Below are 24,936 nucleotides of genomic sequence, written 5' to 3'. Positions count from 1 at the left end.
ACCAAACCTTACTGGCCAAAAGTTAAAATCACCAAACTCCTTGTAATTATTCCCTAAAACAACGTTCCTATAACACCGTTCCTATTCCCTATAAAATTTATTAAAATTTTACTTATTCGTGATCCCAACAGAATCCGATCTATCGCGATTTAACGTTCCGACTAGTCCTATTGCTTTTGATTCAGTTACTTCGACCTGTCTTAAGACCCTTTGGTACCGTCACACCACTTATTCGTACTGTCCCAACACTTCTATGTGCTGTCCCAACACTTCTATGTACTGTCCCAACACTTATATGTACTGTCCCAACACTTCTATGTACTGTCCTAAGACTTTCTGGTCCTGTCCCAGGACTTTCTGGTCCTGTCCCAAGGCTTTCTGGTCCTGTCCCAGGGCTTTCTGGTCCAGTCCCAAGACTGCCTGTCCCAAGACTGCCTGTCCCAAGACTGCCTGTCCCAAGAATGCCTGTCCCAAGACTGCCTGTCCCAAGGCTGCCTGTCCCAAGTCTGCCTGTCCCAAGACTGCCTGTCCCAAGACTGCCTGTCCCAAGACTGCCTGTCCCAAGACTGCCTGTCCCAAGACTGCCAGTCCCAAGACTGCCTGTCTTAAACTGCCTGTCCCATGACTGCCTGTCCCAAGACTGCCTGTCCCAAGACTGCCTGTCCCAAGATTGCCTGTCCCAAGACTGCCTGTCCCAAGACTGCCTGTCCCAAGACTGCCTGTCCCAAGACTGCCTGTCCCAAGACTGCCTGTCCCAAGACTGCCTGTCCCAAGACTGCCTGTCCCAAGACTGCCTGTCCCAAGACTGCCTGTCCCAAGACTGCCTGTCCCAAGACTGCCTGTCCCAAGACTGCCTGTCCCAAGACTGCCTGTCCCAAGACTGCCTGTCCCAAGACTGCCTGTCCCAAGACTGCCTGTCCCAAGACTGCCTGTCCCAAAACTTCCTGTCCCAAGACTGCCTGTCCCAAGACTGCCTGTCCCAAGACTGCCTGTCCCAAGACTGCCTGTCCCAAGACTGCCTGTCCCAAGACTACCTGTCTCAAGACTACCTGTCCCAAGACTGCCTGTCCCAAGACTGCATGTCCCAAGACTGCTTGTCTCAAGACTACCTGTCCCAAGACTGCCTGTCCCAAGACTGCATGTCCCAAGACTGCCTGTCCCAAGACTGCCTGTCCCAAGACTACCTGTCCCAAGACTACCTGTCCCAAGACTGCCTGTCCCAAGACTGCCTGTCCCAAGACTGCATGTCCCAAGACTGCCTGTCCCAAGACTGCCTGTCCCAAGACTACCTGTCCCAAGACTACCTGTCCCAAGACTGCCTGTCCCAAGACTGCCTGTCCCAAGACTGCCTGTCCCAAGACTGCCTGTCCCAAGACTGCCTGTCCCAAGACTGCCTATCCCTAGACTGCCTGTCCAAGACTGCCTGTCCCAAGACTACCTGTCCCAAGACTACCTGTCCCAAGACTACCTGTCCCGAGACTGCCTGTCCCAAGACTGCCTGTCCCAAGACTGCCTGTCCCAAGACTGCCTGTCCCAAGACTGCCTGTCCGAAGACTGCCTGTCCCTAGACTGCCTGTCCCAAGACTGCCTGTCCCAAGACTGCCTGTCCCAAGACTGCCTGTCTCAAGACTGCCTGTCCCAAGACTGCCTGTCCCAAGACTGCCTGTCCCAAGACTGCCTGTCCCAAGACTGCCTGTCCGAAGACTGCCTGTCCCTAGACTGCCTGTCCCAAGACTGTCTGTCCCAAGACTGCCTGTCCCAAGATTGTCTGTCCCAAGACTGTCTGTCCCAAGACTGCCTGTCCCAAGACTGCCTGTCCCAAGACTGCCTGTCCCAAGACTGCCTGTCCCAAGACTACCTGTCCCGAGACTGCCTGTCCCAAGACTGCCTGTCCCAATACTGCCTGTCCCAAGACTGCCTGTCCCAAGACTGCCTGTCCCAAGATTACCTGTCCCAAGACTGCCTGTCCCAAGACTGCCTGTCCCAAGACTGCCTGTCCCAAGACTACCTGTCTCAAGACTACCTGTCCCAAGACTGCCTGTCCCAAGACTGCATGTCCCAAGACTGCTTGTCTCAAGACTACCTGTCCCAAGACTGCCTGTCCCAAGACTGCATGTCCCAAGACTGCCTGTCCCAAGACTGCCTGTCCCAAGACTACCTGTCCCAAGACTACCTGTCCCAAGACTGCCTGTCCCAAGACTGCCTGTCCCAAGACTGCATGTCCCAAGACTGCCTGTCCCAAGACTGCCTGTCCCAAGACTACCTGTCCCAAGACTACCTGTCCCAAGACTGCCTGTCCCAAGACTGCCTGTCCCAAGACTGCCTGTCCCAAGACTGCCTGTCCCAAGACTGCCTGTCCCAAGACTGCCTGTCCCTAGACTGCCTGTCCCAAGACTGCCTGTCCCAAGACTACCTGTCCCAAGACTACCTGTCCCAAGACTACCTGTCCCGAGACTGCCTGTCCCAAGACTGCCTGTCCCAAGACTGCCTGTCCCAAGACTGCCTGTCCCAAGACTGCCTGTCCGAAGACTGCCTGTCCCTAGACTGCCTGTCCCAAGACTGCCTGTCCCAAGACTGCCTGTCCCAAGACTGCCTGTCTCAAGACTGCCTGTCCCAAGACTGCCTGTCCCAAGACTGCCTGTCCCAAGACTGCCTGTCCCAAGACTGCCTGTCCGAAGACTGCCTGTCCCTAGACTGCCTGTCCCAAGACTGTCTTTCCCAAGACTGCCTGTCCCAAGACTGTCTGTCCCAAGACTGTCTGTCCCAAGACTGCCTGTCCCAAGACTGCCTGTCCCAAGACTGCCTGTCCCAAGACTGCCTGTCTCAAGACTACCTGTCCCATGACTGCCTGTCCCAAGACTGCATGTCCCAAGACTGCCTGTCCCAAGACTGCCTGTCCCAAGACTGCCTGTCCCAAGACTGCCTGTCCCAAGACTGCCTGTCCGAAGACTGCCTGTCCCTAGACTGCCTGTCCCAAGACTGTCTGTCCCAAGACTGCCTGTCCCAAGACTGCCTGTCCCAAGACTGCCTGTCCCAAGACTGCCTGTCCCAAGACTGCCTGTCCCAAGACTGCCTGTCCCAAGACTGCCTGTCCCAAGACTGCCTGTCCGAAGACTGCCTGTCCCTAGACTGCCTGTCCTAAGACTGTCTGTCCCAAGACTGCCTGTCCCAAGACTGTCTGTCCCAAGACTGTCTGTCCCAAGACTGCCTGTCCCAAGACTGCCTGTCCCAAGACTGCCTGTCCCAAGACTGCCTGTCCCAAGACTGCCTGTCCCTAGACTGCCTGTCCCAAGACTGTCTGTCCCAAGACTGCCTGTCCCAAGACTGCCTCGAACCACTGTACCTTGTACCACCACTCGAGCTCTCGTTAAAATTCGCCCAAAAACACCAAACGTTACTGGACAAAAGTTAAAATCACCAACCCCTTGTATTTATTCCCTATAACAACGTTCCTATAACAACGTTCCTTTTCCCTATAAGATTTATTAAAATTTTACTTATTCGTGATCCCAACAGAATCCGGTCTATCGTGATTTAACGTTCCGACTAGTCCTATTGCTTTTGATTCAGTTATTTCGACCTGTCTTAAGACCCTTTGGTACCGTCACACCACTTCTTCGTACTGTCCCAACACTTCTATGTGCTGTCCCAACACTTCTATGTACTGTCCCATCACTTCTATGTACTGTCCCAACACTTCTATGTACTGTCCTAAGACTTTCTGGTCCTGTCCCAGGACCTTCTGGTCCTGTTCCAAGGCTTTCTGGTCCTGTCCCAAGGCTTTCTGGTCCTGTCCCAAGACTGCCTGTCCCAAGACTGCCTGTCCCAAGACTGCCTGTCCCAAGACTGCCTGCCCAAGACTGCCTGCCCCAAGACTACCTGTCCCAAAACTGCCCGTCCCAAGACTGCCTGTCCCAAGGCTGCCTGTCCCAAGACTGCCTGTCCCAAGACTGCCTGTCCCAAGACTGCCTGTCCCAAGACTGCCTGTCCCAAGACTGCCTGTCCCAAGACTGCCTGTCCCAAGACTGCCTGTCCCAAGACTGCATGTCCCAAGACTGCCTGTCCCAAGACTGCCTGTCCCAAGACTACCTGTCCCAAGACTGCCTGTCCCAAGACTGCATGTCCCAAGACTGCTTGTCTCAAGACTACCTGTCCCAAGACTGCCTGTCCCAAGACTGCATGTCCCAAGACTGCCTGTCCCAAGACTGCCTGTCCCAAGACTACCTGTCCCAAGACTACCTGTCCCAAGACTGCCTGTCCCAAGACTGCCTGTCCCAAGACTGCATGTCCCAAGACTGCCTGTCCCAAGACTGCCTGTCCCAAGACTACCTGTCCCAAGACTACCTGTCCCAAGACTGCCTGTCCCAAGACTGCCTGTCCCAAGACTGCCTGTCCCAAGACTGCCTGTCCCAAGACTGCCTGTCCCAAGACTGCCTATCCCTAGACTGCCTGTCCCAAGACTGCCTGTCCCAAGACTACCTGTCCCAAGACTACCTGTCCCAAGACTACCTGTCCCGAGACTGCCTGTCCCAAGACTGCCTGTCCCAAGACTGCCTGTCCCAAGACTGCCTGTCCCAAGACTGCCTGTCCGAAGACTGCCTGTCCCTAGACTGCCTGTCCCAAGACTGCCTGTCCCAAGACTGCCTGTCCCAAGACTGCCTGTCTCAAGACTGCCTGTCCAAGACTGCCTGTCCCAAGACTGCCTGTCCCAAGACTGCCTGTCCCAAGACTGCCTGTCCGAAGACTGCCTGTCCCTAGACTGCCTGTCCCAAGACTGTCTGTCCCAAGACTGCCTGTCCCAAGACTGTCTGTCCCAAGACTGTCTGTCCCAAGACTGCCTGTCCCAAGACTGCCTGTCCCAAGACTGCCTGTCCCAAGACTGCCTGTCCCAAGACTACCTGTCCCGAGACTGCCTGTCCCAAGACTGCCTGTCCCAATACTGCCTGTCCCAAGACTGCCTGTCCCAAGACTGCCTGTCCCAAGATTACCTGTCCCAAGACTGCCTGTCCCAAGACTGCCTGTCCCAAGACTGCCTGTCCCAAGACTACCTGTCTCAAGACTACCTGTCCCAAGACTGCCTGTCCCAAGACTGCATGTCCCAAGACTGCTTGTCTCAAGACTACCTGTCCCAAGACTGCCTGTCCCAAGACTGCATGTCCCAAGACTGCCTGTCCCAAGACTGCCTGTCCCAAGACTACCTGTCCCAAGACTACCTGTCCCAAGACTGCCTGTCCCAAGACTGCCTGTCCCAAGACTGCATGTCCCAAGACTGCCTGTCCCAAGACTGCCTGTCCCAAGACTACCTGTCCCAAGACTACCTGTCCCAAGACTGCCTGTCCCAAGACTGCCTGTCCCAAGACTGCCTGTCCCAAGACTGCCTGTCCCAAGACTGCCTGTCCCAAGACTGCCTGTCCCTAGACTGCCTGTCCCAAGACTGCCTGTCCCAAGACTACCTGTCCCAAGACTACCTGTCCCAAGACTACCTGTCCCGAGACTGCCTGTCCCAAGACTGCCTGTCCCAAGACTGCCTGTCCCAAGACTGCCTGTCCCAAGACTGCCTGTCCGAAGACTGCCTGTCCCTAGACTGCCTGTCCCAAGACTGCCTGTCCCAAGACTGCCTGTCCCAAGACTGCCTGTCTCAAGACTGCCTGTCCCAAGACTGCCTGTCCCAAGACTGCCTGTCCCAAGACTGCCTGTCCCAAGACTGCCTGTCCGAAGACTGCCTGTCCCTAGACTGCCTGTCCCAAGACTGTCTTTCCCAAGACTGCCTGTCCCAAGACTGTCTGTCCCAAGACTGTCTGTCCCAAGACTGCCTGTCCCAAGACTGCCTGTCCCAAGACTGCCTGTCCCAAGACTGCCTGTCTCAAGACTACCTGTCCCATGACTGCCTGTCCCAAGACTGCATGTCCCAAGACTGCCTGTCCCAAGACTGCCTGTCCCAAGACTGCCTGTCCCAAGACTGCCTGTCCCAAGACTGCCTGTCCGAAGACTGCCTGTCCCTAGACTGCCTGTCCCAAGACTGTCTGTCCCAAGACTGCCTGTCCCAAGACTGCCTGTCCCAAGACTGCCTGTCCCAAGACTGCCTGTCCCAAGACTGCCTGTCCCAAGACTGCCTGTCCCAAGACTGCCTGTCCCAAGACTGCCTGTCCGAAGACTGCCTGTCCCTAGACTGCCTGTCCTAAGACTGTCTGTCCCAAGACTGCCTGTCCCAAGACTGTCTGTCCCAAGACTGTCTGTCCCAAGACTGCCTGTCCCAAGACTGCCTGTCCCAAGACTGCCTGTCCCAAGACTGCCTGTCCCAAGACTGCCTGTCCCAAGACTGCCTGTCCCTAGACTGCCTGTCCCAAGACTGTCTGTCCCAAGACTGCCTGTCCCAAGACTGCCTCGAACCACTGTACCTTGTACCACCACTCGAGCTCTCGTTAAAATTCGCCCAAAAACACCAAACGTTACTGGACAAAAGTTAAAATCACCAACCCCTTGTATTTATTCCCTATAACAACGTTCCTATAACAACGTTCCTTTTCCCTATAAGATTTATTAAAATTTTACTTATTCGTGATCCCAACAGAATCCGGTCTATCGTGATTTAACGTTCCGACTAGTCCTATTGCTTTTGATTCAGTTATTTCGACCTGTCTTAAGACCCTTTGGTACCGTCACACCACTTCTTCGTACTGTCCCAACACTTCTATGTGCTGTCCCAACACTTCTATGTACTGTCCCATCACTTCTATGTACTGTCCCAACACTTCTATGTACTGTCCTAAGACTTTCTGGTCCTGTCCCAGGACCTTCTGGTCCTGTTCCAAGGCTTTCTGGTCCTGTCCCAAGGCTTTCTGGTCCTGTCCCAAGACTGCCTGTCCCAAGACTGCCTGTCCCAAGACTGCCTGTCCCAAGACTGCCTGCCCAAGACTGCCTGCCCCAAGACTACCTGTCCCAAAACTGCCCGTCCCAAGACTGCCTGTCCCAAGGCTGCCTGTCCCAAGACTGCCTGTCCCAAGACTGCCTGTCCCAAGACTGCCTGTCCCAAGACTGCCTGTCCCAAGACTGCCTGTCCCAAGACTGCCTGTCCCAAGACTGCCTGTCCCAAGACTGCATGTCCCAAGACTGCCTGTCCCAAGACTGCCTGTCCCAAGACTACCTGTCCCAAGACTGCCTGTCCCAAGACTGCCTGTCCCAAGGCTACCTGTCCCAAGACTGCCTGTCCCAAGACTGCCTGTCCCAAGAATGCCGGTCCCAAGACTGCCTGTCCCAAGACTGCCTGTCTCAAGACTGCCTGTCCCAAGACTGCCTGTCCCAAGACTGCCTGTCCCAAGAGTGCCTGTCCCAAGACTGCCTGTCCCAAGACTGCCTGTCCCAAGACTGCCTGTCCCAAGACTGCCTGTCCCAAGACTGCCTGTCCCAAGACTTACTGTCCCAAGACTGCCTGTCCCGAGACTGCCTGTCCCGAGACTGCCTGTCCCAAGACTGCCTGTCCCAAGACTGCCTGTCCCAAGACTGTCTGTCCCGAGACTGCCTGTCCCAAGACTTCCTGTCCCAAGACTGCCTGTCCCAAGACTGCCTGTCCCAAGACTGCCTGTCCCAAGACTACCTGTCCCAAGACTACCTGTCCCAAGACTGCCTGTCCCAAGACTGCCTGTCCCAAGACTGCATGTCCCAAGACTGCCTGTCCCAAGACTACCTGTCCCAAGACTGCCTGTCCCAAGACTGCCTGTCCCAAGACTGCCTGTCCCAAGACTACCTGTCCCGAGACTGACTGTCCCAAGACTGCCTGTCCCAAGACTGCCTGTCCCAAGACTGCCTGTCCCAAGACTGCCTGTCCCAAGATTACCTGTCCCAAGACTACCTGTCCCAAGACTGCCTGTCCCAAGACTGCCTGTCCCAAGACTGCTTGTCCCAAGACTGCATGTCCCAAGACTGTCTGTCCCAAGACTGCCTGCTGTCCCAAGACTGCCTGTCCCAAGACTGCCTCGAACCACTGTACCTTGTACCACCCCTCGAGCTCTAGTTAAAATTTGCCCAAAAAACACCAAACCATACTGGCCAAAAGTTAAAATCACCAACCCCCTTGTATTTATTTCCATTTAATATTGTGATGCAAGTTGAAACCCAACCTGTTCTAGATGTCTTGTGATCACTTGTTTGTCCAAAACCAATTAAAACTTTCTTCTCCATAAAGCGTCAAAATTTAACACAGGGAAAAATAATGAATATCGATAAAAGCGAAAAAAGAGAAAGAGAAAAAAATGTACCCACCTAAAATTCAAAGGTGGCTTGTGTCAACCCTTTGTCTGAACAACAGTAAACAAAATTGTCTGATACCTGATTGCCACGCGTTCTCGTCCCCCCTGCTAGCAATCTTATGGGGTATCACAAAAACTGTCTATGTACGTTCCCCCCTCCCGATCCGACCAGGGTACCTACCTTAATTCGATATTAAATTTGGATATCCGCTTCTTATAACCGATGCGTGTAAGAATCTAATGCAACTAAATCGACGATGCCGATCAATTAGTTAGTCTAATGTGTCCCCCCTTTTTACACTTTACAACCACCAACCTCTAACCTAACCAGCCCCCCTTCTAACCTCCCCCCTCTTTAGCCCCCCTCTTAAGCCGAAAATTCCCTTAAGCGCCGGGTGCTAAACCTCTCGAGAGAAAACCGTAGACCTGTTTCCAGGCCTGCTTGAGTAAAAACTTCCTCAAATCAATGGGGTTCCGCTTATCCAATTTTAAACTTATTTTCTATAATGTAATGTGAATTTTAACGATACCCGTTTGACCAACTTGAGAACGCCCCCGTCCTCTCTTGTTGCTCTGCTCGTGCTGGTTGTTTCCTTGACTTGTCCTGCGGCTGATCACCAGCACCACTTTCCCACTTGGCTGGTCACCTGTTCCAGTCAAGTCTCCTAATGGTCCAGCTAAGTCCCTGTGAACCACTTTCCCACTCGACTGGTCACCTGTTCCAGTCAAGTCTCCTAATGGTCCAGCTAAGTCCCTGTGAACCACTCTCCCACTCGGCTGGCCACCTGTTCCAGTCAAGTCTCCTAATGGTCCAGCTGAGTCCCTGTGGACCACTCTCCCACTCGACTGGCCACCTGTTCCAGTCAAGTCTCCTAATGGTCCAGCTAAGTTGCAAGCTATCTGAAAACCCTTCACAACGCCCCACACTCGGGCACCTTTTCAGATTGCTGAAATGATCAAAACGATCGGTCTTATATACAAAAAACAGTATGGGTATACTATTTCATTGATATAAAGGTTTGATCCAATTAATTTGGTGTCAAAGTCACTGTCATTCTTTGTTTTATAGTTTTTGTTCCTTTTTCTGTTGTTTTTCGGTTTTTGTTTCGCTTTGTTTCTTTTGTTCGTTTTTTTTTGTCCCCCCTGGTTACCCCCCTTTACTCGGTTAGCTAAGCCTCGTTCGGAGAGCGTACCAGGAAGTTTTCTCGAGTTTGCCTAAAAAGCTATCACGGTACAACCGGAAGGTTTACACGTTCCCGCTGAACCGTACCACAGTTACTCTAGAATGGGCTTGTAGCCCGGAGCTGCGTCAAGTGGGTTCGACTCCGTAGTCATGATGTCGTAAAAACACCCTGGAGCGCCATAAAAACACTATGTAACAGTCGCCTACTTCGGTCACATATGAGGCCTAAGAAGAATAGGCCCTATAACCATTGGCTCAAGAGTCAGGGACACTATCTCTTGTGTTTTTCCAACTCAAAACGGTCGGAGCCAATTCGGTTCGCTTGCGACATGAGACTAAAAACCCGTTACAGCTTAAAGGCCACTACCAAAGTACCCCCCACTCTAGAAAATAAGAACGTCCCTATACTTAGGTCTCAAAATACCCAAAATACCTGAACGCCATTAAAAACAGGGTCGGAACAATCTGCAGAGTTACTTTTTATTAGACAGTGAAACTTTGATCCATTTCAGATGGATCAACCTAAAAGACGCCTTATCCAAATATAACAATCATAAAACACACTCAAGAAAACTAAATTGAGAACTCACATGTCGGCACACTCGGGAATTAGAGGTAACTAAATTAATGAGCAACTCGAGAATTAAGTATGATAAGAATTTTTTAAAATTGTTAATTCAAACTTTTTCGCACATTTTGTGCATCGTCAGGATATAAAATTTTTTATTTACAATAAAATGATCAAAGATCATGTATGAAATTCAAAAAGAACATGTTAGAAATTTTTAACCAATCACATTCTTACATCTGTTATTACGTAATCATTATTTCATCGATTATGACAATTTCCATACTTTTCTGTTACTTGAGTCATAATTTTTCGATTTGATGTTTTATCCAAACTGACATGTCAGTTTATTTTTTCAAAAATTGCAATTTTTAGTCATGTTTAAACATGTACTATAATTTTAATGTCAGCTCCCTGCTCCTGAACTCCTCGCGCGTGTTAATTCTGGGGCGTTCTTTCCAAATATGTAAGGCCTCCAGAGTGAGGAGTTTCTGTATGTTACTTGATTGATCTATAATCTCAGACTTAAGCTCAGCGCTCTTACCATCCCTGTCACATTCTCTCAAATGTTGCCCTACTGGCGAATCTTCCTTGTGATGCTCTTCAATCCGCGTGGTCAAATGCCGGACCGTTTGTCTAACATAGGTGGAATTACATCCACTACATGTGAGCTTGTAGACCACTCTGGATTTCAAATCTTTCGCAAAGGGAGATTTAAGGGACGGTAGGCAAGTCTTGAGCTTTCTCGTAGTAAATATCACTTGGGCTCCGGCGTTTTGACGCAGTTTGGAAGCAAACCACTCCGATGCATTACCCCGGTATTGTAATGTTATAATGGGTGCACTGACCTTTAAAGGATCTTCCTTGACTGATGTTACCGTTGTTCGTGTGTCAGTTTTTCGGTCGATGATCTTATTCAACGTTCTTAATACGACACCATCTGACCATTTTTCAGGGTATTGATTATCCACCCATTGTTCTTTATTAATCTTCATTGCCTTGTCAAAGTTTTCCCAAGTTGATGTACTTCTAAAAATCCGATGAACAGTACCCTCAACTACATTGCGTTTATATTGCAATGGAGCGCAGCTTCTGAAGTTAAGGATAGTCCCAGTATCCGTTGGTTTTTGACACCATCCACATGTTACCTTTTTTCGTGAGTCCACATAAATGTTCAAATCTAGAAAGGCTAAGTCTCCGTTCGAATCCGGATTTTCGATAGTGAATTGTAAGTTGGGGTGGAGCTCATTAGCTGCTTTTAACACTGTATCTGGATCCCCCTTTACCGTCCTCACTATATCATCTACATATCTTAGGAACGCTTTGACACTTTCTGTTGGTTTTTCTTGATCTCGCTGCTCTTTACATCTCTTACAATACCAAACCATTTCTGAGATTTGCTCATATTCTTTGTCGGATACATTACTACATTTTAAATGGTACCAATTTAAACAAGCTTCGCATTCGATCCCCTTACTTCTGTATGTTACCCTCCGCTCGCAATCAGGGCATAGGCCATTCCGGTTTTCATTTAGCTGTGTCAACGCAGGTACTTCCTTCATTAATGCATATTCGTACTCCTTTAGCCATAAATTGGCAAGAATGACAGCAAGGGATGCACCCATTGCCAACCCATCCTTTTGTACGTACCATAAACCATTGCTTTTGAAGTGCACCTTACTTAGAGCCATGTTCAACAATTTCTTCATAGTTCCGCGTGCCAGTTTAGGAGGACTAGTTTGTTCGTACAGTTTCCTCAGTGCTATATCTATTGCCTCCTTTAGTGGGACATTAGTGTACAAAATTTTGACATCCAGGGAGATAATACTCTCATTATAGTCTAGATCTATGTTCTCTATGATCTCCCGAGCCATTTGTGTGTTTGTCTCAATGTTTGCCCCCTCAATGTTGTCAAAAAATTTGGCCAAAGTTTTATTTAGATGTTCATATGAGCTCCCTGGCAGTGACAGTACGGGACGGAGAGGGGTTCCTTTCTTATGTACTTTAGCCAATCCATATAATCGAGCTGGCTGCCCTCCCGTGGACCTAAGCCTACTATACAGTGCCTCATCGATCTCATCTTTCTTTTTCATGGCCAACAGTTCTTTGTTGATGTCTTTCTCAATTTTCATAACAACACTATCAGTTAAACCTGGTTTTTCGCTAAATTGTTCCGATTGCAGCAGCTCAGTTAGTTTAGCCTCATATGTCGTTTTCTTCATTACACAGAAGCCAACACCTTTATCGCATGGGACTGCCAAGAGACCATTGTCCTTCAAATACTTCCTGGCTTTCTCAATCCCGCTATCCGACGGTGTTTGCCGCACACGTTTAGCGTATGATTTTGCAGCAGCTTCAATTTCACATAATTTTTCACCTGCTACCTTTTGCGATTTAAGCTCAGATAAAAAATTATCAATGTCCGCAAGAAAGTGAAGTTCATTGAAACGATCCCTCACCGGGTGCTTTGGGCCAAAACCTAACACTTCATGAACCCACTTGGGTAGCTCAATGCCATCTAGTGCTCTGACCGATTTGTCATTCACTTTCATTAACGGTCTGTCCTGCCGCTCTGCTAGCTTTTTTAACTTCTTTTCATGTCTATCCTTGATGTCATGGATAGCAATTCTAGCCTGGAGCTTTAGATAAAATGCTATTGAGGGCCACCATTGTTCATCTATCCCTCTCCGCACTACCTCTCTTGCCTTAGCTAGATCATCGTCTATCTTCTTCTCTTCTGACCTTGCCTGATTTATCTCTGTTCTTAGGAATTTTAATTGAAAGCTATGCACCGCTTGGTCCGTAAAAACCCCATTTTCTGGCACCCGAAATCTCAAAAAATCTGGTATTATGTCATTGCTTTGACATTTCCGTAAAAACTTCAATCGATGGAAATTGTTGTTTAATTTATTTGAATACTTCAGGTAATTCAAAACTAACTTCCAAGTTTGTTTTTTCCTGAGTATCCATCTCAGCATCGGTGGGGGCAAAACTACGGCGGTCATTATCCTGCAGGCCACGAGCACTTAAACTCACGCGGCTCTCAGCAGGATAATTCACACAGTAGATTCACTTACCCAATCCGCGCCCTTTCAGCCGATGGTAGAGAGACGTCAGTCGTTGTTTCCTCTCTGCGTGCCTTCGCCTTGCGTCGTCCTTGTGATGGTTTCTGAGTCCGCGCTCTTATCTTTGAGAATATCCCGGGCAAGTTCTCTCTATGTGTCAGCACAACTCGCAATGACTTCAACTCAAGTTCGCTCGATTGATGAACTTCCAGGTATTGTCTCACCAAAGCGGGATCCTGCCTCTTGCCTCTCGAGATCAATTTCGTTGTTGGGACTATCAAGATCCTTGTACGCATCAGAGAATCAAAGATATCTGTCGTTCTGGTTCTTCTGCAATATATAATCGCCTTAAACCGATGTCGCTTTGATTGCAAATACGAAATTAAATCGTCCAGAGGATAAAGCGTGTTGGCATTGGTTCGGTGTTTCGACAAACTGTTATTCAATACGTCGTGCCAAAGAATTATCTCCTTGTCCACCAGAGGATGCTCTTCCAGAAGAGTCTGTAAATTTTGTCTCTTCCTCACGGTATGAGGATTCAGCGATAATCCCGATTCAGCGTATACCAGTTCGTCCAGTTCCGCTTTCTCTGCTGGTCGTAAGGTATTCAAGCTATGAAATAGAGAGCTTGCAGCTACAACCCATGCCATTTTAACTCAAATGTAAGAAAACTCATTGTTAAGATGAGAAAAGAAAAAATAAAAATTAAGACTATTCTGAGAAAAATAAAAATGATCTAAAAATTTTTTGTTTGTATTTTTACAACAAACTTTTTAATCTATCATTCACTCTTCGCCGAGGTTATTTTTTTTCTCCAAAATTTAACAAAAAGTAGAATAAGAATTTTTTAAAATTGTTAATTCAAACGTTTTCGCACATTTTGTGCATCGTCAGGATATAAAATTTTTTATTAACAATAAAATGATCAAAGATCATGTATGAAATTCAAAAAGAACATGTTAGAAATTTTTAACCAATCACATTCTTACATCTGTTATTACGTAATCATTATTTCATCGATTATGACAATTTCCATACTTTTTTGTTACTTGAGTCATAATTTTTCGATTTGATGTTTTATCCAAACTGACATGTCAGTTTATTTTTCAAAAATTGCAATTTTTAGTCATGTTTAAACATGTACTATAATTTTAATGTCAGTATTAAACTAATCAGTATGATAACTTGAGAAGTTTAATACTGATTAGTTTCAATTAGGAAAACAAGTTTTGACTCTAGTAATGAAGTTTTGGTCTGAACCATTGGGACACCCCAGCTGTCCACCTTTCCACTGAGGGTTCACTCTAGTTCAGCTCGAATAATCGTGATCTTCTTTCACAATCGTTTCTTTTCCTATTTCAGGATAAGACGGTTCTACTCGCGTTTATTTCGTATCTAGAAATTGCGAATAGCAATTTCCCGCTGTTTTTCTAAGTACTTTCCCGCGTTTTAAATCGGATGTTCTGATCTTATTTTTCTGATATTTTCAGTTGTCGCGAGAGGTCAAACTTCCAAATATGACCGACTGGCACATTGTAACCCTGGTACGGCTGCCGCTGAAGCGGAAGAGCGAAAAATTGACAAGTATAAAGATCTTGTAAATGATGGATATCTTTTTCAACCGCTAGCTTTTGAAATTCAGGGCGCGGCCGGCCCCAGCACAGAAATTTTTTTGAGCAAGCTTTGTAAGAACCTAAGCATATGCACAGATGAACCCAGAGCAGACTGCTTTTTAAAACAGAGAATCTCCCTGGCAATACAGATTGCGAACGCTGCTTGCGTACTCGGAACAATAAATGACAAAATAACTTTCGACGAAGTTTTTTATTTGTAACACTTGTATATTATATTTTCTCGTGTCGAGTTGCGTGTTCTTATTGAAGAAACGTAACCCGTATCGATTTTAATTGAAAAGGACTTAAACACTTGTCATCTTCTTTTTATTATTATCACTTCCATATCTAGAAAATTCCAAGGATTTTGACTGGAATACATGATGAAGGGACTCCTGACTGTAACCTCGGTTACTATGATACTTTTGACCTTATGATTACCTTTTGCGTTCATGTTTTCTAGGATAGCAATCTTTTGGGGATATCATTAGCGAGACCTTTCTCATCCTTCATGAAGCTTCGAAGGCTGTTTTATGTTTAATAAGATAAAGTTTTTATCAACCCTAATGGACAATATTTATATACAACGAGCGTTACTTGATCGCTTTACTCGCCCAAATTAGACTAAAGCTCAAAAATTTAAACCGGTTCTTCTCAACACTGGGAAAATCAGGTACCACAAATAATGATTGGACTGGGTTGAGTGATATATCATATTAAAGCGCTTTTAGTCGTGATTCGAACGACATTAAACTTATTTATCACAGTGTCGAGAAAAACCGGGTTGAAATTTTTGATTTTTGGTCTAAGTTCGAGCTAATAAGGTGACCGTATATGCTTACAGTAGCTTATTTAAGCCTAATTTCAGCCGTGAAAACGTTCTATTCAAGTAAATGTAGTTTCTGGGTTTATTTAGGGCAATTTTGGGACTTTTCGGCTCTTTTCTTCGTTTTGCTAGTCATTTCTCTTCAAAAACTGGTTTTCACATGACTCATTTTACTACTACTACTCTCAAATCTGCCCAAATTCTATTTTTTCGTTCAATTTTTCAAGACTGTGGTCGGAACATTCTGTGTTACTTGCACAGTAACCGGCTATCCTTGTTATTTACCAGGTTTTCTGAATAGCGCTTTAGAACTCACTTCGGCGAACCTCAAAAGGCAATTCTCATAAAAAACCACCCCCCAAGTTGGCCTTTGACACCCAAACCAAGTCAAGTTTTTACACCAGCGAGAGTAACTAATTGTGAATTATAAGAGTTTTAAAATGCTAATTCAAACGTTATCGCACATTTTGCGCATCATCAGAATTTAAAGATTGATTGTGAATTGTTTTTATTTTCAACAAACAAATTTTCTTACAAATCTGAAGGAAAATGAATTGTTTTACTAGGGAAACTTGAGAATTTCCACTCTTTTTTGCTCTTGGTCGAAGGTAACGTGGCTGCCTTTGCACCCTAAGTTCTGTTCGTCAAGTCCCGGTCGGACATATGGTTTTCACTATGAATGAAATTTGAAGTTTTTCCGTATGAGACATTGATATGTTTTACTTGCGTTTGTCTACTCATTTTTGTCAGTTCGTTGCCTTATCACAGAGTTTTGAATGTCAGTTTTCTAAATGGAAGTGTTGTTGTAAATTTGCGGTTTGTAAATTTCGTAGCCCTGGCAGTAAGTATTTTTGTTATGTTTCAGTTACAAGCTGTATTCGGACGAAATTGTTTCGGTTAACGTTTGATCGTTTTAGTCAGTTGCTTTGTGTCGCTTAAGAGGCAAAATTGATTAAATAGCAGGTTTATTTGTGGAACTTCAAAAATTTAAAATGTAATTGCTCAACTTGTTTGTATGAAAGTTTTTTTTTCCGAGGCGTTCTTTATTGATTTTGTGCTAACCTGGCGTGATCGCATGTATGTTTGATTTTCTAGTCTCCTGATAAAAACCTAATGCTTATTCGATGCGCTGGTTCTCATGTTTTTTTTCATGTTTCCAAAAAAATTATGTAACCGAAGATGGAATCACGGCCTACACGGTCTGAAGAAGCAGGTAGGTTCTCTAGGCATTCATAGTTGAATCTCTTTATGAAGCCAAATTGGCCTCAACTCTCATTGCTTAGGTTTTAGGGCGACGACACCACATGACAGATCAGTGGCTAGATGGTTAGCACTCGTCTGCCAACCATCTCACCTTTTTTCCTTTCTTTCATATTACATTTTTCTGTACCCTAGTTTATGAAAATGCACTTTTTTTCGACAGCATGAAATGATGAAGGACAAGTATAGTTGCTTTGGTTTCCATGATAATTTCTGACTTACTTAACATAAATATGATTTTCGTTTTTATTTATTTTGCGTTATTTTCTGTTAGCTAGCTTCCAATGCTGCGCTTGCGTAGTATCGCAAACGAAGCGAGATTTGGCTTCATCTCTGTGTAGAATACCCAAATAATTGGAAACGTGCATGTGTTTTTCAAAAGGCCTGTCTTTTAAAAATGAAATGCGTTGTTTTTAGTGGCAGTCAATGAAGAATGTTAGATAATGTAGCTAGTGACGAAATTAAATTGGCAAGTGTAGACTCCCGAGTAAAGTTTTCGGAAGTGTGCGGTCTGTTAGAAAAGCTTCAAAAGAAATCAAGTACAGATGGAAAGAAAGAAATTTTCAAAGATTTTCTGACAAAGTGGAGAAATGTTACTGGCGGAATTGACGGAACGAATTCTGATCATCAAAATGGAGCTAGTTTTTACCCGGTAATGAGACTTTTGCTACCAAAGCTGGACCTAGATAGACCTGCTTACGGTATCAAAGAAAACACCCTGGCCAGACATTATATTGACATACTTGGACTAGGAAAAGACAGCCCTGACGCGCAGAAACTTTTAAATTTCAGGTATTATCTTCAAACCCATAGTATCGTTACAATCAATCGCATTTTGAGCTTTCCTAGCTTATTAGGATTCTTTTTTAGATCTCCAGGTGCGTTAAAAGGAAGCACTGACTCATCTGGCGACTTCGCTGCAGTAGCGTATCATGTTTTGCAGCACCGACTGCCCGAAAAAGGAAATCTGACGGTACGTGAAATAAACAGTACATTAGACAGTATCGCTATCGGCAATGCGACAAAAAGTAAAGACGCTGTAAAAACAGGCTTAACCAAACTGATGCACAGCTTAGGTCCGATTGAGTCGAAGTGGGTAATGCGTATCATCCTCAAAGAAATAAGAATTGGCATGAGTGAAAACTCAATATTTGCCGCGTTTCACCCTGACGCTGATCAGCTATTCAATGTGAGCTCCAATTTGAAGAGAGTTTGCGATGACTTGCGTGATCCAAAAGTCTCACTGGGAGAAATTGAGATAAAGTTGTTCACTCCATTTCGACCGATGCTGGCTGACAGGATTTTGGCACAGAAAGTTTGTCAAAGTATATCGTCCCAAAGTTTCTACGTAGAAACTAAAATGGACGGAGAGAGGATGCAGTTGCATAAAGACGTAAGGATTTTTAACCACCGACAAATTCATATAAATAAAAAATACGAGAGTGGTTTTAGTTTTAGGGATCTGAGTTTCGATACTTTTCCAGGAGCTCAAAAGATTACACATCTTCGTTTGGAAAGAATTACATAAGTGGAACTTTTACGCCATTCATTGCCGATGCATTTAAGCCTCATGTTAATTCTTGCATTCTCGATGGCGAAATGATGGTCTTCAGCACAGAGTTGCAACAGTTCGTTACAAAAGGTAAGTTATGATATCATTAAAATAGCAGAGCTTGTCCTATAATATAGTTCTGCTAGTTTTACGCTAACGAATAGCAAACGCTATCAAATCAGAATTATCTTTACTTTTGTTACAAGTGAAAATAGGTCACTGTAAGGTTGTAGTGGTTGTTTTTGTTTGCTATCCGGCCTCTTGAGTTTGTTTTGACGTTTGACTGAGTTGTCCTCAGATAATGATTATGGTTTTTCTTTTTCATTTTTTATTTTTATTGTCCATGACTTTTTCGTTCGTTTTGATTGCAGTGAAGATAATGCCAACAAGAATGTATTTGTTATTGTCTTGTTCCCATTCTTTCTCTACGGCTCGACCACTTTTTGACATTTCTTTAAAAGTTTGGAAAACGTAATTATATATACTACTTTTCTCTTTATTTCATCACGTACTTATCATTAAAAACTGGCCTGAAATATGGAAATGCGCTCCTAAAACGCCAGTATACAAATATGGATCAAAAGGAATTATTGAAAGTTATCGTGCATTATCTCTGGGTTCCAAACTGATCTTATTAATGAGAAACTACTTTCTGAATAAATTTGGTTTTGCTTAACGGAAACCATGTTGATGCGCGTGAATCTAGTTTTGTAAGCAAAACCAAATGTATTCAAAAGTAGTTTCTCAATAATAAGGTCAGTTGAACATCACGTATTTATTAATCGCGTAATGATATTATCTTTTTAAATAAAATCTAACAAACTATAGATTGAAGTTATGAGGTTGCTCTGGTTTATCTAGATTTCGGCAAAATTTGGAAGCAGTTGATCATTCTCTGCTCTATAAACTAATTAAACTAGCCCTCAGCTTAGTGTATTATATCGAACCTTTTTTTTCTAACCTAACTCGCAATTAGAAATTGCATAGCATCTGTTCTCTGTTATATTTGTGGCTAGTGTTTGGTGCCTATTGAGTGTCTCTGGCAGTTTAGGAGATTCTTAATCTCTAGATCGCAGGTTCGAATCTCAGACGAAGCCGAATTTTTACTAACTCAAGGCTTATTTGTATATCTTATTGCTTTTCATAAAGTGGCTTTTTGTCGTGTTTTTGCTTTTATTTGCCATGCGAAGCTTCTCCTCTGTGTTGTTTGGATTTGATAAAGATTTAACCGATCTTTTGTCTTACGTTTCTCATTTTCATAGACGATATGCTTGGCACACCGGATTTTTCTAGCTGCTACTGTTATACCGATGACACGAACTTTGAAGCAACAAGATCTGATTTAAATCGGATCTTGCAAGACAATTAAGATGTAAAAATCTAGGCTTCTGACAATCAAGTGAGTTCAAAAAGATAGAAGTGTTGTTTTCTTTATTGAATGCTTCTGAAGACTTGAAGAAAGACTTGTTTGATGGGAGCTGTGAAATTACAAAGGATTGTATTGATCTTGGGCTAAAATTGCACACCAATTTAAAGTGGAAGAACAAATTAACAAAAACTTATCAAAAACTGAATTAATTTTCAACTACCTGCGACATAGCATCCCAAGAGTTGTCATTTCTAGAGTGAAATTCAATTTTTCCAAAACTTGCATTCTTTCTATAGCTTTAAATGGGTATCCAGCTTGGTTTCCCAGTGTTTGCTCCCTATTTACCAGGGACTTGGATGGGCGCATGGCTGGATATCTTTTTATGCTCTCTAAGAATGTTCGAATTCTTTGTCAATTTCCTATCAACCCATATCATTAGATATCTGGTTTTTTACCACATTCATTTTAGGCCTCAACTGCATACATTAGGCCTCAACTGCATACATCGAAGAAAAAGCTTCGGAGCACGCCAATTTTTTGTTTGAAACATCGGTTCGTGCGCAACCAACTTTTTTCAGTTATTGATCGTTTGCACGATTTTATCCAACTATTCAACGTCAACCTAATAAACATGGCATCAATTTTCACACGTGTGGTGAGAATCTTTCTTCCAGAACACTTCAGAACCGTATACAAGCTGCATTGAACTTGTACCTGGAGCTTGAAATGCCGATGCTGCTCATGTGTGTGCTAAACTAAATAAGTAAATATCTGTGAATTGGTTTTTTGGATGTTGTCGCTGTCTTTCCATTCAGTTTTTCTTGTTAATGATTTTTTGAATAGCATTTGAATAATTGAAATTTTTTTCTGCTACTTCTCCCCTGTGTATATATACTGATATGAACGCTTTTTAAAATTTTATCTATATTGCTGCTTAATTGCATTTTGCTAGTGAATTTATAGTGTGATGTGTGTACAATTTTAGTGAGCCCATTGGTTTGCTTTTTTTATTTTCTCCGATTTTTTTTGTTCAAAAACCTCCTTTATTTTCGGATAGGCTCTTTAATTAATTTGACATCATTTTTTTAAGAAGGAAACATGTTTTTCAAACTTTTTATGTTTACACATGCGAGCCTTGTGTTACGCAATCAGTACACTTTCTTTTCCCAAAGCAAGTCAAACATTTTAAGGTCAAAGTTTTTTGAAGTTTTTGCGATAATCACACGGTATGATCTGGCTATATTCAAGCGCATTCCTTGCTGCCTGAATATAGAATGCGTAAAAGTTGATTAAGCAAAATGCAACGGCTTAAATGATAAAGGAAATTAACTCTTGGGCTAGGGATATGAGTTCGAATCCCATAGTATCGGTATTTTTGTTTTAAGTGGAAGCTTGTATATTCGCCATTTTTTGTCGTTAAAAAGTGCTGATTTGTTTCAACGTAAAAAAAAACGTTTTGTAGACTTGTCTTCGCGTCAATTTCTGGGAGAAAATTTTTTGACTCTTTGTTATTTAAGGCCAAAACGTGGATGTGAAAAAGCTTCCCAGTACGAAAGAAGCTTCACAAAGCAATGAAACAACGAGCTCGAATTCGAAGCAGCAACTTCGCCATTCTGGTGCAACTTTGAATCAACCCAAAGACGGTCTCCGATTAGCTGATGACCCGAAAAATGGATTGGTACAGTGTTACGTTGTGTTTGATATTCTACTGTTGAACCAAAAAGTCCTGTCGGCAAAGCCACTTCACGAAAGACTAAATCTCCTGAAAGGTAAATCGCTTGGCGCCAATAAACGGAAAGTTGTTCGGCAAATTCTCAGTTTTGATTTTTCTTTTGTTTAAAGAGCCACAAGTTTATTGAGTTCTCCGTGTTCCCAACTTTTTTGCTTGAATGATGATTCAAATGTGTTGTTTTAGACATTTTCGTGCCAAGTAGCGAGCGCATTCGCTACGTCGAACAGAGCTTAATTTCGACACAAGATGATGTTTTGAACGCTTTAAATTCAGCCATAGAAAATCGAGAAGAGGGAATTATTGTGAAACATCCGGACTCGATTTACAAGCCAGACAAGCGGAAAGACTCTGGCTGGTTCAAAATCAAACCGGACTACGAGCAGAATGTGATGAGTGACCTTGACCTTGTAATTGTAGGAGGCTACTACGGGTCGGGTAGACGATCGAATATAATTTCACATTTTCTACTCGCTGTTTCAGACAATTCGATATCAAAAACTGACAGAAATTACTACACGTTTGCAAAGATTGGATCTGGCTATACAGCTTTGGAGCTGAAGTCAATGCTGGAAAAGCTGGACCCGAATTGGACGAAAGTTAAACCAGAAAACATTCGATGTTCGAATGAGAAAGCGCAAGTTTGGGTCAAACCAGAGGACTCAGTTGTGGTCTGTGTTCGAGCTGCGGAGTTGATCGTTTCAGAGAAGTACCATTGCGGTTTCACGTTGAGATTTCCAAGACTGGAATCGATCAGAGATGATAAAGATTACTCGAGTATTTTGACCGAAGGAGAATTGAAGGATTTGTGGAATACATATCAGGGAAAACTTGCTACTAAGCTCTCAACTGGAGATTCGATGCCGCCGCCTAAGAAAAAACAGAGAGTTGTCACACGGAAAATAAATCAGCCGATAACGATCGATGATCGATTTAGAGCAACAGATTTGTCAAAAATCAGAGTGAAGTCGTCACTTTTCGAAGACAGACAGTTTTGTGTAATGTCAGTACCCGAGGACAGAACGAGAAAAGAATTCGAAACTTCGATTGTGTCAAATGGTGGCAAAATAGTCCAGAATGCAAACAAAGAGACATTTTGCGTTCTGACAGACAAAGTTAACATTCGAGTTAAGAATTTGATCAAGGCTGATATTTGCGATGTCGTGCATATCGAGTGGCTAGAAAAGTGTGTGGAAGGAGGTAAAATGAGCATGTGGCAACCAGAAGAAGTGTTTCATGTTTGTGAACAAAGTCGAAGTCTTTTCGAAAAAGAGTTTGGCGATGATTTTAAAACAAGATTGAAGCAATGCTGATGTTTGACATATCTTTCTGTACATAATCAACGGAGAGTTAAGTTTTGACTCGTTTCTAAATCAAAACGAATTGATAATTTTATTAGTCTATGTTTGTTTTTGTAGTCATTTCAAGTTTTTGAAATGAAAAGCCATGGGTGAGACTTTAAAAAAGAAGATTTGTAAAATTTCTTGGTGTCAAGAAAAATCAATTAGACTCGAGGTAGGAAATGATAACTTAGACTTGAGCTCAATTTCTCGATTTGATGATTTGGTTTTTGAGCTTTTTTTGCTTCAAAAAATGGATAGATATTTTCTTCGGATAGATTTGTACGACGTGAATTTACTCACGTAATTCCTGTTTTTTTTGTCAGGAAAAGTCTTAAAGTTTTGATGATGAACAAACTTTTTCATGCCCATTCTTACTCAGTCTAGATGTATAACACGCGCTTTCGCCACATAGATTTACGGTTCGAGTCTCGGCCGAGCCTTGCTTTTCTTCGGTAGTGGAAATTGTTTTTTTTTTCTTGAGAAAACTTGAAATGTCCGACTATTTTTTGTAGGCTTTTGTTAGTCTATTTTCCGAGGCATGATTTTTTTCTTCAAATCATCATTTTTCTTCTATTTTAAGCATCTTTGTAATTTCGTAAAGTACCAACTATCTTGTTTAAAAACTATTTTTTTTGATTAATTGATATAACCTTGAGATTGTGTTATGCTTTTGTGTGTTTCAAAAGAAGAAAAATGCGTAAAATCTTCAAAATCATTATTAATGACTTTTTAATATAGGCTCTAATTCCCGCTCACTAAACAGTTTTTGTAAATATGGTTGTCGATTTTGTAGAAAATTCTTCCTTCGACATGGTGGTTTTCGTATCATTTTTGATCTACTACCTCACAATGTGTTGTATCACAATTGTATCGCTCCGCTTCAACTCCGTGTTCAAAGTGCTTTCCTGGTCTGTTTTTTGAGTCGATGAACGAACGTAGTTCAGACTCTTATATAGGCCGTGATGATTTTTTTGAATGTCAGGGAAAAGTTCAAATTTTGTTAATTTTTTATCAAAAACGTGCTTTTTCTCTGCCTCTCATTTCTTAACTGAAAGTTTAGCTAATGAAACGATTTTTTACGTTTTCAATGAGTATTGACATGTGGACGCATTTTGACCACTTCGCTTACTACATCACTTCGAGTTGTGAGTCTGAACTGTATTGGTCTTCAGACTGTGTTGATGGACGGGGGCGACCACGAGAACGACAGTCGCTTTGAAGTGCACGAGCTAGATGATGAAGATGATAATGGTAAGGAAGAAGATGGCGAAGATGGGGACTGGGAGACTGATCTAGATGAGGGTCTGGAGATGGAGGACTATGTTAGCGAGTTCACAGCCCACAAGGAGCCAGTCTACTGTTTAGACTTGGTAAGTGTAACACAAGATCACAAGGCGAGACTCAAGAAATTTCCTGAAAAAAATGTGAAGGTAGTTGATATATAACAATATTGTACATTTTAATTTTTTAACGCATACTAACAGTCACTTTTTTGTTCCTACAATTAAAAAGCAAGGAACTTTGGAATCAGTTTTTTTTCCTTAAACCAAAGTCATGCCATAAATAAGGATTGCCGGTTACTGTGCAAATAGCACAGAATGTTCCCGCCATTCTAAATTTTTTTTCATGTGTCGTTTTTTTTCTGTGTGGTGTGATAAAAAGATCTGAACGAACAAAATGAAGTTAGGCTTGTTCAACAGTCATATTTAAGTAGGCTATTTGGAAAACAGTTTTAGTAGAAAAATACTGGAAAGTTAAATAAAAATTCCAAAATGGAGTTAAAAACTCCAAAAACCAAATTTACTCGAGTAAAACTAAGTTTCCACGGCTGAAGTCGAGCTTACATATGTTTGCAAGTCACTGTTGTAAGCCTGCACACTGAACTAATGTCTCTGCTCAGAATATATTTTTTTAAATTGTTTAATATCGTTCGAATTATTAAAAGACTGAAATTTTGCAGACTGAAAGGGCTGCAAAATGATATACAACTCGACCCATTCCGATGATTATTTGTAGTAACTGATTTTGCGCGTGAAAAAAAATGAATTGAAAACTAAAATATGTCCGAAAACAAAGTTCCTCCACATTTTTCAAAAGGTCGGAACAACAAGGATAGCCGATCTCTATGCAATTGGCACAGAAATTTTCGAGCACAATAAAAAATTTAACAAATGTTTTTTTT

General features: G+C 43.6%; 3 protein-coding genes across 3 annotated transcripts in view; 2 read left to right on the top strand and 1 right to left on the bottom strand.

The window, feature by feature from the left end:
* Positions 1 to 24,936, top strand: part of LOC134846200 (angio-associated migratory cell protein-like) — a 553,983-nt gene that overhangs the window by 523,857 nt on the left and 5,190 nt on the right. Inside the window, exon 2 of the mRNA XM_063863452.1 lies at positions 23,927 to 24,124. Within this exon, the coding sequence (XP_063719522.1) occupies positions 23,936 to 24,124 (189 nt within the window). The 5' untranslated portion in view covers positions 23,927 to 23,935. The remainder of the gene's footprint in view (positions 1 to 23,926; positions 24,125 to 24,936) is intronic.
* On the bottom strand, positions 6,660 to 12,549 carry LOC134846774 (uncharacterized). Its single transcript, XM_063864166.1, has 4 exons — positions 11,648 to 12,549; positions 11,146 to 11,422; positions 9,009 to 9,146; positions 6,660 to 6,803 (listed from the first exon to the last, which is right to left on the bottom strand). The coding sequence occupies exons 1-4, from the start codon at positions 12,547 to 12,549 to the stop codon at positions 6,660 to 6,662; spliced, it is 1,461 nt and encodes a 486-aa protein (XP_063720236.1).
* Positions 15,652 to 22,814, top strand: LOC134846216 (DNA ligase 4-like). The gene is made up of 6 exons (XM_063863479.1): positions 15,652 to 16,714; positions 17,179 to 17,553; positions 17,632 to 18,154; positions 18,220 to 18,403; positions 21,200 to 21,451; positions 21,598 to 22,814. Exons 2-6 carry the CDS (start codon positions 17,195 to 17,197, stop codon positions 22,722 to 22,724), a joined length of 2,445 nt encoding a protein of 814 aa, XP_063719549.1. The 5' UTR covers positions 15,652 to 16,714; positions 17,179 to 17,194; the 3' UTR covers positions 22,725 to 22,814.

This window comes from Symsagittifera roscoffensis, chromosome 5 (assembly GCF_963678635.1).
Source record: "Symsagittifera roscoffensis chromosome 5, txSymRosc1.1, whole genome shotgun sequence".
Taxonomy (NCBI): Eukaryota; Metazoa; Xenacoelomorpha; order Acoela; family Convolutidae; genus Symsagittifera; species Symsagittifera roscoffensis.
Note: the sequence above shows the minus strand (reverse complement) of the source record. Positions and strands in the feature narration are given on the sequence as shown.

What these genes read in the sequence shown, in the direction of transcription:
- LOC134846216 (XM_063863479.1), top strand. Translation starts at nt 17,195, where the DNA reads ATGTTAGATAATGTAGCTAGTGACGAAATTAAATTGGCAAGTGTAGAC. An exon ending in CAGAAACTTTTAAATTTCAG is followed by an intron (nt 17,554 to 17,631) that starts GTATTATCTTCA and finishes ATTCTTTTTTAG; the next exon opens with ATCTCCAGGTGCGTTAAAAG. An exon ending in AAGACTAAATCTCCTGAAAG is followed by an intron (nt 21,452 to 21,597) that starts GTAAATCGCTTG and finishes GTGTTGTTTTAG; the next exon opens with ACATTTTCGTGCCAAGTAGC.
- LOC134846774 (XM_063864166.1), bottom strand. Translation starts at nt 12,549, where the DNA reads ATGAAAGTGAATGACAAATCGGTCAGAGCACTAGATGGCATTGAGCTA. An exon ending in TTCAAAAGCAATGGTTTATG is followed by an intron (nt 11,423 to 11,647) that starts GTACGTACAAAA and finishes TTTAAAATGTAG; the next exon opens with TAATGTATCCGACAAAGAAT. An exon ending in ATGTGGACTCACGAAAAAAG is followed by an intron (nt 9,147 to 11,145) that starts GTAACATGTGGA and finishes AAGGGTTTTCAG; the next exon opens with ATAGCTTGCAACTTAGCTGG.